General features: G+C 53.0%; 1 protein-coding gene across 3 annotated transcripts in view; it reads left to right on the top strand.

Moving 5' to 3' along the window:
* Positions 1 to 15,662, top strand: part of PIP5K1C (phosphatidylinositol-4-phosphate 5-kinase type 1 gamma) — a 47,140-nt gene that overhangs the window by 17,205 nt on the left and 14,273 nt on the right. For all 3 annotated transcript variants that reach the window (XM_080359518.1, XM_080359520.1, XM_080359519.1), the window contains exons 2-8: positions 7,152 to 7,183; positions 9,336 to 9,422; positions 9,708 to 9,838; positions 10,434 to 10,551; positions 12,402 to 12,554; positions 14,448 to 14,747; positions 15,235 to 15,440. In XM_080359518.1, the coding sequence (XP_080215644.1) occupies positions 7,152 to 7,183; positions 9,336 to 9,422; positions 9,708 to 9,838; positions 10,434 to 10,551; positions 12,402 to 12,554; positions 14,448 to 14,747; positions 15,235 to 15,440 (1,027 nt within the window). The remainder of the gene's footprint in view (positions 1 to 7,151; positions 7,184 to 9,335; positions 9,423 to 9,707; positions 9,839 to 10,433; positions 10,552 to 12,401; positions 12,555 to 14,447; positions 14,748 to 15,234; positions 15,441 to 15,662) is intronic.

The raw sequence follows: 15,662 nt of genomic DNA, 5'->3' as shown, positions 1-15,662 counted from the left end.
CGTCGAGCAGATGTTCGCCGGAGCGTCCCACTGGATTGCATAATTACAGAGCTGAACGTGGAGCTGAACGGCTGCAGCCTCTTCCGCTGCTGCGTGTCAGCTATTGTGAGCTCCTCTTGATGAGGTTTTTGTCTCTCTTTTTTGTCAGCTGTGTCACACGGTGCTCCGAAATTGGCCTTTATTCCTACACGCAGCTGATCCCAGACAAGAAAGCAAATCAGTGCTTTTTAGATTTCATTTCCCTGGTCTTGTCCTGCTCGTTCCTCACTGTAATTGGGCTTCCGTGCTGGAAGCGCCTTTCTGGGGAGTTGTCAAGGCAACGTGTGAGCGGGGTAAGTCCTGGCGCAGCAGCGTGGCCCCGAAGGAAGGGGCTGCTCCAGGACGAGGGGGCTGCGCCCAGATGCGTTACTGCAGCTGGGGAGCAACGCTCCTGCCCTGCCTGCTGAGCTGGGGTGAACGGGTCCGTTTCTGAAGCAGGAAAACAAAACTCAAATAGGCTGGTAGGTGCCTTTCCTGCGGAGCCCTCCCTGTGCCAGCCCCCACGCGCTGGGCTCCGTTAGCCGGGCGCTTTGCTTTGAGCAGCCCGGCTGGGCTGTGTCGTACAGGGCTTGGGCTGCTTGGGCCTGGGGCACCCAGAGCACTTTTGGGGTTCAAAAGGCTCAAGCAGAAAGCTGGGGGTGCTGGGGCAGGATGGGCTGGGGGCTCCTGGGAAGCTCAAAGAGAAGGGAGGGATGGAGCGGGCTGTGTCACTGCTATCCGGCGGTATCAGCAGCGCCCTGAGGCCCCGTCCTACCTCACTGGTACATTAAGCTCCTTCCCTGAATTCGTACAAGCCATGCTGTTCATTTCCCTAATGAGTTTATGCTCAAATAAACCAGACAAAGGGCATGGGAAAGGAGTGCAGCGCGGAGCTGGGGCAGCAGATCGTGGTTTGCAAACGTCGCCTTCCCTCCCCAAGGTGGAGGCGGCTCCTGCGCACTCAAAATGGCACAAGGGGGCACGGAGCTGGTGTGGGCGGCGAGCGGAGCGGGGCCGGGCTGCCCGAGGTGGGATTAAATGGGATTACTTATCTCTGGCAGCTCCTGGTTTGAATACTGCCCGGTGCTGCCAGCGTTTCTATGTCTGCAAATAACCGCTGAGCTGCAGGTGGAGCTGAGGGCGTCCCGCGGTGCTTTACCTGCGCACAGGTGTGTGGAGTGGGGTGTCCCCATCGCTGTGTCCCCATCACCATGCCCACCCAAGGGACGGGGACAGTGGGAAGAGGAAACGTTCGGCCAGCATGAGTTTTGTGTGCACCATCCCAAGAACCATTCATTCTGTCAGCAAGCGCTCCAGGGAAAATTTGATACATTTTGGTATCAAAACTGTATGTAGATTCTATATAACAAGCAGAATTTATCTCAGATTGCTCAGTTCCCCCGTTATTTCCACCAGCGCTGTGCCCAGCGTGCGGAGCAGGCGGCCGCAGTTCCTGCTGCTGGGAGACGCTGCATTTACAGGGGAAAAAACCCAGAACTTTTTATTTAGTCTTGTGGCTTACTTGACATTTCTCATCTTAATCAAACTGTGTTTGAAAGTGTGTTTAATGACCAGAAGCAGGTCATCCTGGGCACCCAGGAAGGGCAGGTTGTGAATAGCGGCCTTGCCTGGGGGTTGCCGAGCTGCCGCGTCCCCTGTCCCCAGCGCTGCCCTGGCCGCCCCGTCCCACCGGCCGCTGGTTTCCAGGAATTCGGAGGCGGGTTTGTGCCTTTCTCGTTGCCGCGGTCTGACCCTCGCGCGCTCCTCGGGGATCCCAGCTGGTCCAGGTGCTGCTGCTCAGCCGAGACGTGTTTTCTGGCACCTTCTCTAATCGCCACCCTCTCCCCTTGATTTCTTTTAATCAGCGGTCCCGTACGGGAGCTCACAGCCGTCTCTTTGGATGGATACATTTCATTTCCAGCCTTTCTCTCTGCATTTTGACTGCAACACATCTGCACGTGTGTAACCTTTAACTGGGACAGCACGTACCTGAGCACTCTGCTTCTTCATGCACGTCATGCGTGGAGCAGACGGGGCTGCTGGTGGAACAGTCAGTCCCGGCATCCTGGTTGCGGTCTGCACCACCTCTGACCATCCACACCTTGCACAAGACCAGGAAGATGATGTCGGTTGCTCTTCCCTTGCCCACCAACACTGTGACCCCGTTATTGAAGGCCACCAAATTTGTCAGGCCCCATTTGCCCTTAGTGAAGCCACAGTGGCTGTCACCACTCACCTCCTTATCTTCCATGGGCCTTTGTGTAGTTTCCAGGAGGATCCGCCGTGATCTTGCCAGGCACAGCGGTGAGACTCACTGGCCTCTAGTTAAATACCTCTGGACCAGTGGCCACGGTCTGGTCTCAATCAAACAAGTGCAGAATGAGACCCGGAGCTGTGTCGGGCTGTGTGTCAGAACCTCACAGCTTTCCAGCTGATTGCGCTGGGGTGGTGTTAAATGTCAATTTTGCAAAGGCTGCTGTCAGCTTAGTGCTTTCAAAACAACTGCAAACTGCTTGTCCAGCACTTTTAGAGAGTCGTGCTTGGAAAACTGGCTGTGGTTGTTGGAATTGCCGCCGTCCGAGCCTCCAGCGTGGTGCGTTTTTCGGAGGGGTCATGTTGGTGCAGCTGAAGAGCTTACCTGGGATTTATATTCTGACGTATTTCTGGTTGCAGTCACATTGTGTATCTCCTGATAAACACTTGAATACAGTGAAGCTTTTATTAAGGATGCAGCACCATCTCTAACCTGAGCAATGAGTCCAGATGAATCTGCCAGTTATTCGCATTTTCTAGGGCATCATAAGTCATCAAATACCTCAGATTTGTAAATATGAGTGTGTGTACATCTGTCTTATAAAGATCACTTCTTTATTGGGTCTTAAATGATGCTTCTGCTGGATATTTGTAAACTGTCGTAAGAAATTCCTTTTCAGTGGATAGGAGCTGCTTGTGGCTCTTCCAGGGTTTGTGGTGCGGTTTTCACTGGGTCACTTGCCTTTCGAGAAATCCGAGTGACTTTTTTATGTTTTCCTTTGATTAGATTTTGAAATCTATTCTCTGCACATCAGTGAAACTTAAAACCATGTTTTTAACTTAAGCTCATTCTAAGTTGCAGACAGCAAGGGCAATGTTTTCTGTTCTTCATGAAGTTCGCTTTTAAGCCCAAAGAATCACAGAATGTCCAGAGTTGGAAGGACCCACCAAGATCACGGAGTCCAACTGCTGTCCCTGCACAGGACACCCCACAGGTCACACCGTGTGGGGCTGGGGGGGCCGAGGGAGCTGCTCCCTGCACCGTTCTGTGAGCTCAGAGGGCTCCCGTGGGGCCCACGGAGCCGGTATTGCTGAGGTTCCCCCTGCGCTGCGAGTGGTCCAGGTCAGTGGGGCGCCAGGGGCCTGAAAAGGTCTGAACACCAGTTTGTTGTATATTGCATAAGAGGATAAGTATGTTTTCCTCTTATCACAGAAGGGTTTGGGTCAAAGGGACCTTCCCAGCTCCCCAGTGCCCCCCCTGCCATGACAGGGACATCTTCACCAGCTCAGGGTGCTCAGAGCCCCGTCCAGCCTGGCCTGAGATGTCTCAGGGATGGTTCATCCACCACCTCTCTGGCCAACCTGGGCCAGGCTCTCACCACCCTCAGGGCCAACAATTCCTTCCTCATATCTAATCTAAATCTACCTTCTTTCAGTTTGAAGCCATCACCCCATGTCCTGTCACTGTGCTTCTCTGGTGCGGTAGAGCTAAAACACCAGCGTCCTTTTCTATGTTGGACAGTAAATGTGCAGAAGGTTTGCAGGAGTAAATTCATGCCTGTGTGGTGGGGATGGACAAGGTGGTTGTGGCTGTGAATAGAGATGCATGTGAAAAACAAACAAAAAGCTAAATCAGAGATGAGAATTGCTGAATGCTGCAACAGAGCGTCATTTCTGAGGCTGCGGAGCAGCTGGAGCGTTGGGATGGGGGCAGCTGGGAGCCGCGCGGATGAGAAGAGTTGCTGAAGGCGGCAGGTCAAGCGTGCAGGAACGTGTTACGAAACCCGGGCAGGACGGGAGCGGGGGTTCCTGCCAGGGGTCTCCAGAACCGCTCATCGTGGTTCTGAATATACATCATTAAGCTGCACCAAATCGGATACGAATCAGTTCAGTTAGCTTGTTAAGTGTTGGAACTCCCCGCAGCAGAGCTGCTGCTCCCGCGAACCCGCGCGCTGTCCCGCGGCCGTTCAGCCCCGAAGCTGGAGTTCAATCGGTGTTTGCAAGGCCATCTGTCAGCGCGGTGGCGATGGGCGCAGCCGAGTGCCGCGGCTGAGGAGCGAGTGGAAGATATCTTCATTTTCTACCTAGACAAGCAGATTTTATAAAGCTGATTTGTTTTTGCGGGGGGAGGCAGGTTTTGCTGCTGCTCTTGTCCACCTGAAGCGTCGTTTCTGCCGGAGATGCGCAGTTGCTCACCTCTGTTGCCTTTCCTTTGCGTGGGTAGTTGGTGTTGATTCCACATTTGGTACGTGTACAGCAGCAGACACTTAAAAGCTGGGAATGAAAGCGGCTTGTGGTAATTATCACAAAATTAAGGATAATCTCCTGCTCTGGAATTGTGACAAAGTGCAGAACGAGATTAGTGCAGTAGGAGAGCACGGTCTCCTTGGCCTGGGGCCTTCCCGCCGCCTTGTGTTCCCAGCGATTTCCAGAGCTCAACCTGGATCAGCATTTGCCCCTTTGGGTTCCTCTGAGGTCTCGAGTTGCTGCTCCAGCTTGTGCCTTGAAGGTTCATTAGCCAAGAGCTCCCTCAGTGCCCGTCTCCTGGCTTGTTGAACAATCATGAAATTGTCTTATCTTAGGCCAAGGAGCTAATTTTTCAGCTCAAAAATGGATGCGCAGTTTGATCTGCGGTGGTCCTGGGTGCGGGTGATGGGATTCAGGCCGGCCAGGGGCTGTGGGGACAGCGGGCCAGGCGGGGGTCCCCTCCGCTCCCCGTCCTGTGGGACGGGTGCTGCGCTGCAGTGGGCCCGGGGAGGCGGGTTTCGGACATTGGCCGCGGTCTTGCGATTCAGTTCCTGATGCAAAACTTGGGTGCTAAAGAGCACAACTTAAAACAAAACGAACCAGCAGGAAGCGGCTCCTCCCGGGCCGCTCTGCTTTGGGAACGCAGCCCCGGCTGTGGGGCTGGGGCGTTGCACACCGGTCAAAACGCCACGGTGACCGTACCCGGTTTGCTGAGATAACCTCAGCACTTCCGACCGAGAGCAGTTTGATCTCTCCAGTGACCGCCAAGGGGGTTTTGTTGGGTTTGTTTTTTTTGCTGCCCAGGGTCTGAAATATTTCCTGCAATACAACCGAATCTCCTGCTGTTCTGGCACTGCTGTCACCTGCGGAGCGTCGCCCTCCTGTTATGCCCAACTGCTTGCTCAGGCTCCTTTTGAAACAAGCCCTGAAGCATTGCTGCTCGTGTTTGAGGAGGCTGAGCAGTTAAACCCTCTTAGTTCTGACTTGGCCAAAGCAGGAGATGCTGGAGCAGCTGTGTTGGTGGATGCTCTGGGGCGTTTCCTGCTCTACAGAGAGGGACCGACCTCCCCGTTTTGAGAGCAGAGATCTGCCTCGAGTCGCAGCGTTCCCGCACCGCGGGCAGTGGTGCGATCCGCTGTTGTCCTCGAGCAGGGAAACGCTGAGGGGTTGGAAGAGCCGTTCTTCTTCATAGCCGAAACTCTCAAGCTCAGCTCAATGGTCATTGTGAAATTCGGCCCTTTCTGAAGAATTGTGGGTTAGTTAACGGTCTGTGCTGGTAGCAACACTTGAGCGGGGAGCTTGAGTGCCAGACTCGTACCTGAAACAGGCGGCCTGAAACCTGCCATTGGGGGGTGTGCTCTGTGCCAGCGGCCTTCTCCTAAAAATGGGGCTCTGCCTGTGGGGCTTCGGGGGCTGGGGAGCTGCCTTAGAGTCTCAGGACAGTTTGGGTTGAAGGGCCTTCAAAGCTCATCCCCCCCCTGCCATGACAGGGACATCTTCACCAGCTCAGGGTGCTCAGAGCCCCGTCCAACCTGGCCTGGGATGTCTCAGGGATGGTTCAGCCACCCCCTCTCTGGCCAACCTGGGCCAGGCTCTCACCACCCTCAGGGCAACAATTCCTTCCTCATGTCCAGCCTGAATCTCCCTCCTTTAGTTTAAACCATCACCCCTTGCCCTGTCACAACAGGCCCTGCTCAAAAGTCTGTCCCATCTTTCTTATCAGCCCCTTCTAAGTACAGAAAGGCCCCAACGAGTTCTCCCTGGAGCTTCTCCAGGCTGAACACCTCGACGCGTGCCAGGGCTGTTGTGCTGCGGGATGGGGTTGAGCTGTTCTTAAACAGCTCTTGGGCCTCGGTGGTGGCTGTCGGGCCCAGCCGGGCTGCAGCTCATGGTCCCGCGGTCTGGGTTCTCAGCGGGTCAGCGAACACCTCGTGGGTGACGGGGGAACCTCTTCTTACTGTTGCCTAGAAATAAGGAGCCCTTTGCAAACTTGGGCTCAGGCTGGAGATGAAAAGGCCTCACGTTACAGGAGGGCTTGGGCCCGTGTTTCCAACTCCGATTATGTATCTAAAAGCTTTAGGCGAAATCCTAATTTCTCACTCTGTAATGGAGTAATGGTGGCTTCTCCCAAAGGCGCTGGTGGAGATAAATGATGCATTCATTTTTGTGATATATTTGGACACTGGGTTCTATAAATAGTTTGAATTATCAATACAGTTTGTCAAGTGCCTTTTGAGTGGCTGAAAGCAGCTTCAGAAGCGTCTCTCTGGGCTTCTGTATGTAACCGACTCTTCGGTTCAGTGTGGACCTTTTACTGACGGGATTTACAAGAACTCGCTACTGAAGCCTCTAGGAAACATTATCACTATGAAAAATGGTGCATCTCTGTGTTTCACAATATGAAATTGCTTGAGTAACCGCTATAACTTCAGACTCCTGCACTAGTGAAGCAGGAAACTGAGCAAAATCTTTAAAGGTTTGCTATAAAGGCTTTCCAGCTTGCTTGAAAGAGCGAAGCATTGGGCTATTTTCTCGGTGGGTTTTGTTGTGGGTTTTGGTGGGTTTGGTTGGGGGTTGGTTGTTTTTTTTCTGATGTCGCGACTTCTGCTGACTCTCGTCCCTTCTCTCCCCAGGTCTGGCACCGAAGAAGGCGGCTGTCACTGAGGTGAGATCCGTAAAACAGGCCTGCAAACCCTGTGCTGAGAAACGAGAACGCAGAGCTCTAGGAAACGCTTCTGCCTGACGGCTCTGAGCATTTGAGATTACGGAAAATTTGGTATCTGTTATCTGGGAGAAAGAAAATGAGTGGTAGGTCTCTGGGGTCCCTGTGTTGGCATCACCACGGCCACAGGGGGATGTGAAGGGTTTAAATCCACCTCGTGGCCGATTTCAGCTGAGCGATGTCTGTAAGCGGCTGAGGGCACCTCTTCTGCACCAGAGCCTGGAGGTGGTGAATAGAGAACCTGTGTTCTGGGCATCTCCAGGACTCCGTGTTGGGTCTCACCTGCTGCTGGGAGTGAGTCAAAGAGGCTGTAATTTGTGAAGCCGTAAAGCAGGGGAACATCTTGAGGGACTGACATAATCCAGGTCGCTGAATCACCGTTACCTTCTGGAGCAAAACTCTTCCCAGTTGGCAGCCGGGGATCCAGTGGGAGGATCTGTGTCTGGAAGCTGCTCCTGGATCCCACGCTCTTGCTTTAGGGCACCATGTTCAAATGATTTTTGTTTGATCTAATTTTCTGACATACCCTTTTACATTACTCACCTGGGATGAGGAGCATTTGTATACAGGAATAGCAAAATCTTCCCATAAAAGCGCCAGGGTTGTGGCACTTGATTCTTTTTCACCTCCCCAGAAATGTACACAGTAGAAAGCTCAGCTTCTGTGGAAGTTGATCGCTTCGTTCGATGCACAAACAGCCCCGCTTTTTCTTGCCCTGGGAACAGTCCCAGGTAGAGCAAAGGGCTGCGGAAGAGGCTTTTGTTCCTGCATTTGGTACGGCGACAGTCTTGTAGCCAGTACCTGTGTCTGTTAATCTGTTGGAGAGGATGACGAGGAGCCACGTGGCGAGGCAGGACGATGCGGCTTGAGCGGGCGTGTAATAGGATCCAGCTCCATGGTTGGAAGCTGCACGGGAAGGATAAGCCAGGCTGCTGATCAGGACCATGCGGAGCCAGCCTGGCTGTGCGGGGGGTTAACACAGGGAGCAGTCAGACTGCCCTCAGTGCCGCAAGTACGGGCAGTTTGACCAGAAATAGCTGCAAGCTCTTGATTAAAAAGCTAAAACACAAAGAACTTCTGTAGTCTGAACAAAATTATCCATTGTGTGCTGCAGAGAGCAGTCCTGAGCGACGGCTCAGTGCAGCGCTTGGGAGAGACTGCGAGATTATATTGTCACTTGGGAAATGACCTTGGATCTGTGTGCACTGCTCAGAGGAGCATTGAGAGCCTGGCTGTTCTTTAGCGCAGCGAACCCCCAACGTGGCTGTTTCAGTGCCGTGAGCTGGGGTGGGGAGAGCTGGGGAGCGGGTGGAACGTCGCCCCGGGCTGGGGGACGGACCCCTGCGCTTGGGCTTGTGAGAGGAGCTGCGTGGAACTGCACAGACGCGGTTGCATTGGCTTGTGAAAGGGAACGGGCACGACCTGCTCCCTCCTGGACCCGCGAGACAAGGTCGAGGAGCGCTCAGAGGTACAAGAGGAGAACGGGCAGGATGAGGTTTGTTCTCTCTCTGGCAGCCCTGTAGTGTTTCTGTAAACTCTTTGCAGAACTTGAGGAAAAGCTGCTGCTGCTCACCCTGTGTGCGCTCATCAATGAGATCTTGCTGAATAGGGGATCCCCTCCATGCGAGCGCAGGAGTGGGTTGCGTTGCCCCTGTTACCTGTCTCTCGTTTCTCAGCGGAGTGCGAGGTGTTGCTGTGACACCTGAGGGCAGGGGATTTGTAAGAATAAACTTCTCTCGGTGTTTGATTTCATGTATTGCAGTTTTAAATGAATGAGAAACTGCAGCCGAGCAATGGGGGAATCTTGGTAGCCAGAAGCCAGCGGATCTTTCCTGAGCTCAGCATCCTTGCTGCGGGCTCTGCCCAGTCCGTACCGGGGCTGTCAGGTGGAATAGTTGGGTGTTTAACTCTCCGTGTCTTGAGGGGGTGAATGTACAATTCAAACAGCCTTGTTGAAAGCTGGACGATGCCAATTACACCTGTTGGCACTCTGCAGATTTTCCTCCAGCGTAGGGAGCGACCCCTCTGTCCTGTGCTGTGGTTGTGCTGCAGGCTCAGCACCTGCGCTGGGCTCCAGCCGCATCTTTCCTTGCAGGGACCGTCACCACCAGGACAGCCTGGCCAGGGAAAGAAGATTGGTCATCGAGGCGTCGATGCTTCTGGCGAAACCACCTACAAAAAGGTTTGGTTTTGTGCAGCGGGACTGCTGGCAGGCTGAGAACTTGGGGCGCAGTAGCTACCAATCTGATTTAGATTTGATGCAGCACCCCGGTACTGTGTAATCTTGCAAACGGCAAACCTGGGAGCCTCAGTCCATCTCGTCAGGAGCTGTTTGAACTCGTTTAGCTGTATGGAGTGCCCAAGATGGCCCCACAGAAGTCACAGTCGTGGCTGTATTGTGATACGGGGATGTTACTGCAGTAATCTGTGGTGAAATGCCTGCTGACTGCTCTTTTCTTTCTGCCAGACCACCTCATCCACTCTGAAGGGCGCCATCCAGCTGGGGATCGGATACACGGTCGGCAATCTGAGCTCCAAGCCAGAGAGAGATGTCCTCATGCAGGACTTCTACGTGGTCGAGAGCATTTTTTTCCCGAGGTAAAGGATACGGGGGAAACAAAATGAACGGATGAGTTATTACTTTTCCTCTCACTGATTTTTCAAGAGCTTCCATCTGCCTTTAGATCGGAGTTGGATGCTTTGAGTGTTTTAAATATGCATCCGTTACATACAAACGTAACAGTAGGAAGTGTTAGGTTCTGCAGCACACTGGCTTACAGGGAGGTACAAAGTAAGATGCAGCACTATATGCTTCAGTTTGTTCACCTTCCTACGTGCTTTTCTTTCTACCTGTTCATCTAGAATTTCTTCCATGAAATTACACCATGCTTGAGATGGAAGAAGCTTGTTCTGGGAGCTCTGTGAATAAACAGAGCTCATAAAAGTTGTGTTCTCTGTGTAAATATATTCTGCTTGGCAAGCGGTTGTTCGTTGCCGAATTGGAGCTGGATTTTGGCACACAATTTAAAACCTATTTTGCTGTTGTTCCGCCACAAAAGAAAGGTTGTTGTTGTTCCTCAGACGCCTCTTTGCAGGGCCCGGTTCCTCTCCGACGCGCAGTAGCCGTGATGTGGCTGTGTGGGGGGCGGGTGGTCGCTCCGAGTCCTGCTCACGTACCGTCTGTTCTGTGCAGCGAAGGAAGCAATCTCACCCCAGCTCACCATTACGCTGACTTCAGGTTCAAGACTTACGCACCAGTGGCTTTTCGGTACTTCCGAGAACTCTTTGGGATTCGTCCAGATGATTATTTGGTATGGATACATTTTGGGATTTCTCTGTCCTTCCTCCTTTATTTGAGAAGTAACACAAGAAGTTTGCCCCTAAATCAAAGCTGTTGGCAATCCTTGCCAAAAAGAAACAGAAAAGAGTTAAGGAGTTGTTCTGATCCCAGCAAAGAGTGGGAACGAGCTGGGGATTGAGTCACTCTGTTCGGTTTTGGAGGGGATCCAGTGACAGGCTCAGCAGGACCAGCACCGCTCAGCCTGCGCCCCGGGTTGCTGAGGACGGGACGGCGTGGGGGGCCGGGGACGCTCCGCCACGCGCTTCCCTCGCTTGTGCGACAATACCTCCCTGTGTTTACAAGCAAAAGGAGTCGTGTTCTGTTGGGTGCAACCCTGTAATGTCCCCTGGGGCTCTGAGGACAAAGATGGGAATTTTTCCTTGTGTACTCACTCGAGAGCTCGAGAGTGTAGTTATTTTAATCATCTTACACAGACAGAATAAAATACAGCTTGTTCTCGTGCTCAGAAAGCTCCTCAGAGCTGGAAAGGCTGTTTTGAAAATACCTCGTAGTACAAGCTGTTGGGGCTTGGAGTAAACTGGGGTTGAATCTAGTCCCTTGCATGTGACGTCCTGCTCTTTAGAAGAGGACGTTTGTTGGAGTGGGGAAGGGAACACATCCAAGTGAGTGCACGTGCTCCCCCTTTTTTAATAGCCCTTTATTTTCTGACTTTGAGCCGTAGATAGGGGTATTCATACCCGGACACCTACAAGTAGGAACAAATCAGTGCCAGTGCGTGGTCTGACAGTAACAGGGATCACCAGCCGTGCACCCGGGATCACGCTGGCTGATGTGATTCAAAGCTCGGGTGAGGCAAAGCGCTCGCCTCCGTCGCAAGGGTCACGGCGCTGATTTGTTGCTTCTGCTTCCCCTGATTCTCTCTTGCCTGTCACAGCAGCAAATGCCTTTAATTATGCATGAGATAATTAACTTGATCAAGTCTTGGATCATTAATCTGCACAGTGCTGAAAGCTGTTTTCAGTGTGTAATGACGAGCGTTTAATTTGTTGCTCTGATTGTGTCCCTTACATCCCCACCTCTCTCTCCCCATCTCACCTCTTGCTGCGGCAGCTCCGACGCGACGCTGCCCTGAACCCACTCGACCTCCATGGTCGCCCTGGGGCCGGTACCGGGGTGCGCAGTGCACGCGTGTGCCTGCGCCGGGGCTGTTTTCCTGCCGCTGGGCACGTCCTGGTCTGAGGACCCGCTGTGTGCGTACCAATGTCCCCGTGCTCAGTTCCCGGTGCGCTGCCCCTTGCTGTGCTCACGCAGCGCCGAGCCCTCGCCTTGTTTGGACACTTGGTCTAATACTTTTCACGTGGTTCTAGCAGGACTGAGGGGTGAGATGTGGCTGTAAAAATCCTCTCTAATAGGGGAGCACAGGGCCGGGGAGGCTGCAGAGAACACATTGTGTTCCCTGCCGCACGGCGATCCGTGGTGCCCCGAGCAGACCGTCGTGTCTCCTAAAATCCTGTCTTTCCATGTGAGCTGGTGATGTGCCGAGAGAAGCCTCAATGCGATACACGCACAATGAGGAAAGCTGAGATGTCATCGTGCAGCCTGAATGTTACCGAAAGCAGATGATTAGCTTGAATCTGAGCAGTTGGGCTGCTCTGAATTGTAATCACTGTCCCTAATTGGAAATTGTCCATCAGCTTTGCTGCTTAGACCTAACCTATGCTGAAAATAGTTCTCACTGAAGCTTTGCTACCCCTTCATCTCCCAGGGAAACAGAGGGCTGGGGAAAGTCCTCAAGGGTGTAGAACTCAGTGTGCAATGAGTGGGGGCTAAAAACATCATCTTTTTTCTTTTCTTCCCCAGTATTCGCTATGTAACGAGCCTCTGATCGAGCTGTCGAACCCTGGTGCAAGCGGCTCCCTCTTCTACGTCACCAGCGACGATGAATTCATCATAAAAACCGTGATGCACAAGGAGGCTGAATTCCTACAGAAGCTCCTTCCTGGCTACTACATGGTGTGTATCACCCAGCACCGTGGACCTGACCGGGGTTTGCTGTGGCAGCTTTTCTGTCCAGAGCATCACACAGGCCGTGTCCTGTGCCAGGGACAACGTGAACAGCATGTCACGAAACCGCTCCCAGAAGGACAGATCCTGCCAATTATTTGCAAACTCTGTGGGTAAATTTGTGGCAGATAATTGTGCCGTAGCTCGTAGGCGTGTTCTGGCCTGAAAGCAACTTCGCAGATGTGTGTTCTGAGTGTCCCTTTTCCAGCACTAGTTCACTCTTCTTGGCTTGGCATCGCGCATCTGCCTCAGACGGGCTTTGGGATGGCTGGTGACCGCAGTAACACAACCGCTGCTGTCCCTGGCTGTCTCCTGTACCTGCACCAAGCCAAAGACTCCGTGTACCGGCCGGCTTCGCACCTCCAGTCTGCTGGAGATCCCTGTTGCCTAAATCTCAGGGCTAGCGAGGCAATATATTGAGCCCTCAGGACTCGTATGCCGTGACAAGTAGTAAATCGGAACCAAAACTGATGTTTTGGCGAGTAAACCAGGAGTTGTCTCCATGCCTAACTGTGCTGAAGGGCCCGGCCCTATAGATGAGGGCACTGAAATTCAGTTGGAACCACCCCGGGATTAGTTTGCCATGGGGATGCCGAGAAGGCGACGGCGAGTGGCGTTACCGCGGCTCTGTCTGCCCGCGTGCTGCAGGGGATTTGTCTCATCACACGCTGTTTTTATGAAAATTCTTGCCTTGCTCAATATTTACAGGGGAATATTTGCCAAAGTGAGACAGGCCCTTGGGTGTCGGTGTAACCGTGTGTAACCGGCCGCTTGCTCCGCAGGTGACAGTCGAGTCCCTGGACAGGATGAGCTTTCTTGGAAGGCATGTGTGTGTTGCCTAACGTATGCAGGAAATCAGGTGGAGGGTTTTGAATGGGCACAGAGTTGCACTATTGTCCCAAATTCCGCAGTTGTCCTGCCTGGGAATCAGCGTCACGAATTAAACTGAACTTACCTGCCTGGCGTAGGTGCTGATTGTGGCATTGCAGCGTCTGAGCTACCGCAGGGGTGACGCGCGGTGCCGGTGCCGGTGTTGGGAAATCCAGCCGGTGGGAAGGGAGCGGGTTCCATCCTGAGTTACGTCCCAGCCGGGCAGGTGCAGGTTGCGTGTGTTTCCCTCCTGCGCCGTCAGGGCAGGGTTTGTAACACGGTCGCGTCTCTGCTGCCCGTCGGAGGATCTGTCGGGTCTGTCCTTGATCCCGTGGTGTGCAGAGATGTTCCATTTCCCTCCCAAATTTCCCCAAAGCTGAACAAGCAGGTCGTGCCTGCCGTGTCACTCCTAATAACACTGCTGCCTAAAAAAAGGACATGATAGCAGGGCAGGATATCCGTGTGCTCTGGCCAGCTGTTTTGTACAGCAATGCTGAGAAAGGAGGAGAAGATTGTTGTTTTGTTTAAAAATAATAATAATAAATACTGTGTCCCTGGTTTATTCTGGGCCAGAGAACAGCTCTTGATTTCTGCCACTTGTGAAGAGATGAAGATAGCTGTTATTTTTAAACCTGAAGTTCCCACTTATTGTGTTTATTTCTCTTGCAGTTTGGTTTCCCTTTTTTAGCTGCTGTTGATGGGGAAAGCAGGGTATTTCCAGACTTGGTTATTTGCCCGGAGAGTGCTGAACATCTCATTCCCTGTATTCAAGGCCTAGTGGTATTTTCAGATCCTAAAGCCACTGAAATGCAAGAGTTTGTCAGATGCGTACAGTAAAGTTCATAGATCTCTCGGTGAAGCACCTGAGGTCCAACTGCTCGGTGTCTGTTCACATGCGTTGTGTTGGTTACACAGACAGAGTCTTCTGCCCAAATCACCTTTCCCCGTGCTTTTTTCCCCACCCCACTGCAGAATCTCAACCAGAACCCACGGACGCTGCTGCCGAAGTTTTATGGACTGTACTGTGTGCAATCAGGGGGCAAAAACATCCGCGTGGTCGTGATGAACAACATTCTGCCTCGCGTGGTGAAAATGCACCTGAAATTTGACCTGAAAGGCTCCACCTATAAACGCCGGGCATCCAAGAAGGAAAAGGAAAAGTCCAGTCCTACGTACAAGGATCTTGACTTCATACAGGACATGCCCGAGGGCCTGATGTTGGATGCTGACACCTTCAGCGCGCTGGTGAAAACGTTGCAACGCGACTGTCTGGTAAGGAAGCGGCGCAGCGTAGGGGGCAGGTTAATGGAGTTCTGTGGCTCTGGAGCGTGAGGAAGAGCAAACGATTGGGAGTCTTCCCAATCTGCTGACCCCAAAGGAGATCAGTCCCTTCCACCACCCTCTGCCCTGAAAGCAAAGCGGCGGAGCTGGATCTGAGAACGGAGGCTGTGCTCCGTCGCCTGGCGCCTCAGCCTGCTCCTCTTGTGCATGGGCTGTTGGTACTAAACACAGTCTGCACATCCAGTGTGCAGCAGCTGCCTGGTACAGCAGCGTTATTTGCAAGCCTTCCGCCCTTTGGGTTGATTGGGGGTGGCCAAAATCTATGTGATCAAGTCCAGAGACGACTTGGTTCAGAAAGGTTCGAAGGAGCTGTTGGTGGGAATGCGGACGGGCTGTTCCGTGCGTTGGGGTCTGTGCTGTAACTGAGCTGCTGGCCTGATATTTTGTCTTTGTTCTTAAACTCAATACTAACCTGCAGGTGTTGGAAAGTTTTAAAATCATGGACTACAGCCTCCTACTTGGAGTTCATAACATAGACCAGCAGGAACGGGAGCGCCAGGCCGAAGGAGCCCACAGCACGTCGGATGAGAAGCGTCCCGTGGGGCAGAAGGCGCTTTACTCCACGGCCATGGAGTCCATCCAGGGCGGGGCTGCCCGGGGAGAGTCCATAGACACAGACGACACGTAGGTGAAACACGGTTGTGTTGTGGGGCTGGAGGGGTGATTTCCCGCTGAGAGGGGACCATCCCGCATGGTCTGGTGAGCGTCTCGCGGGGTGCCGGTGCTGTGTGGTGTGAAAGGGGCAAGCTGGGCTGGGAAATGTTTCTGTGAGACTTCTGTGGTCTTTCTTCTTAGGGCAGTCTGTAGGTTCTCAGCTCCTGTAACAGCCTCTAAACACCCACCCAT

This window comes from Nesoenas mayeri (assembly GCF_963082525.1).
Source record: "Nesoenas mayeri genome assembly, chromosome: 25".
Classification (NCBI taxonomy): Eukaryota; Metazoa; Chordata; class Aves; order Columbiformes; family Columbidae; genus Nesoenas; species Nesoenas mayeri.
This window is presented reverse-complemented; position numbering and strand designations above follow the sequence as displayed.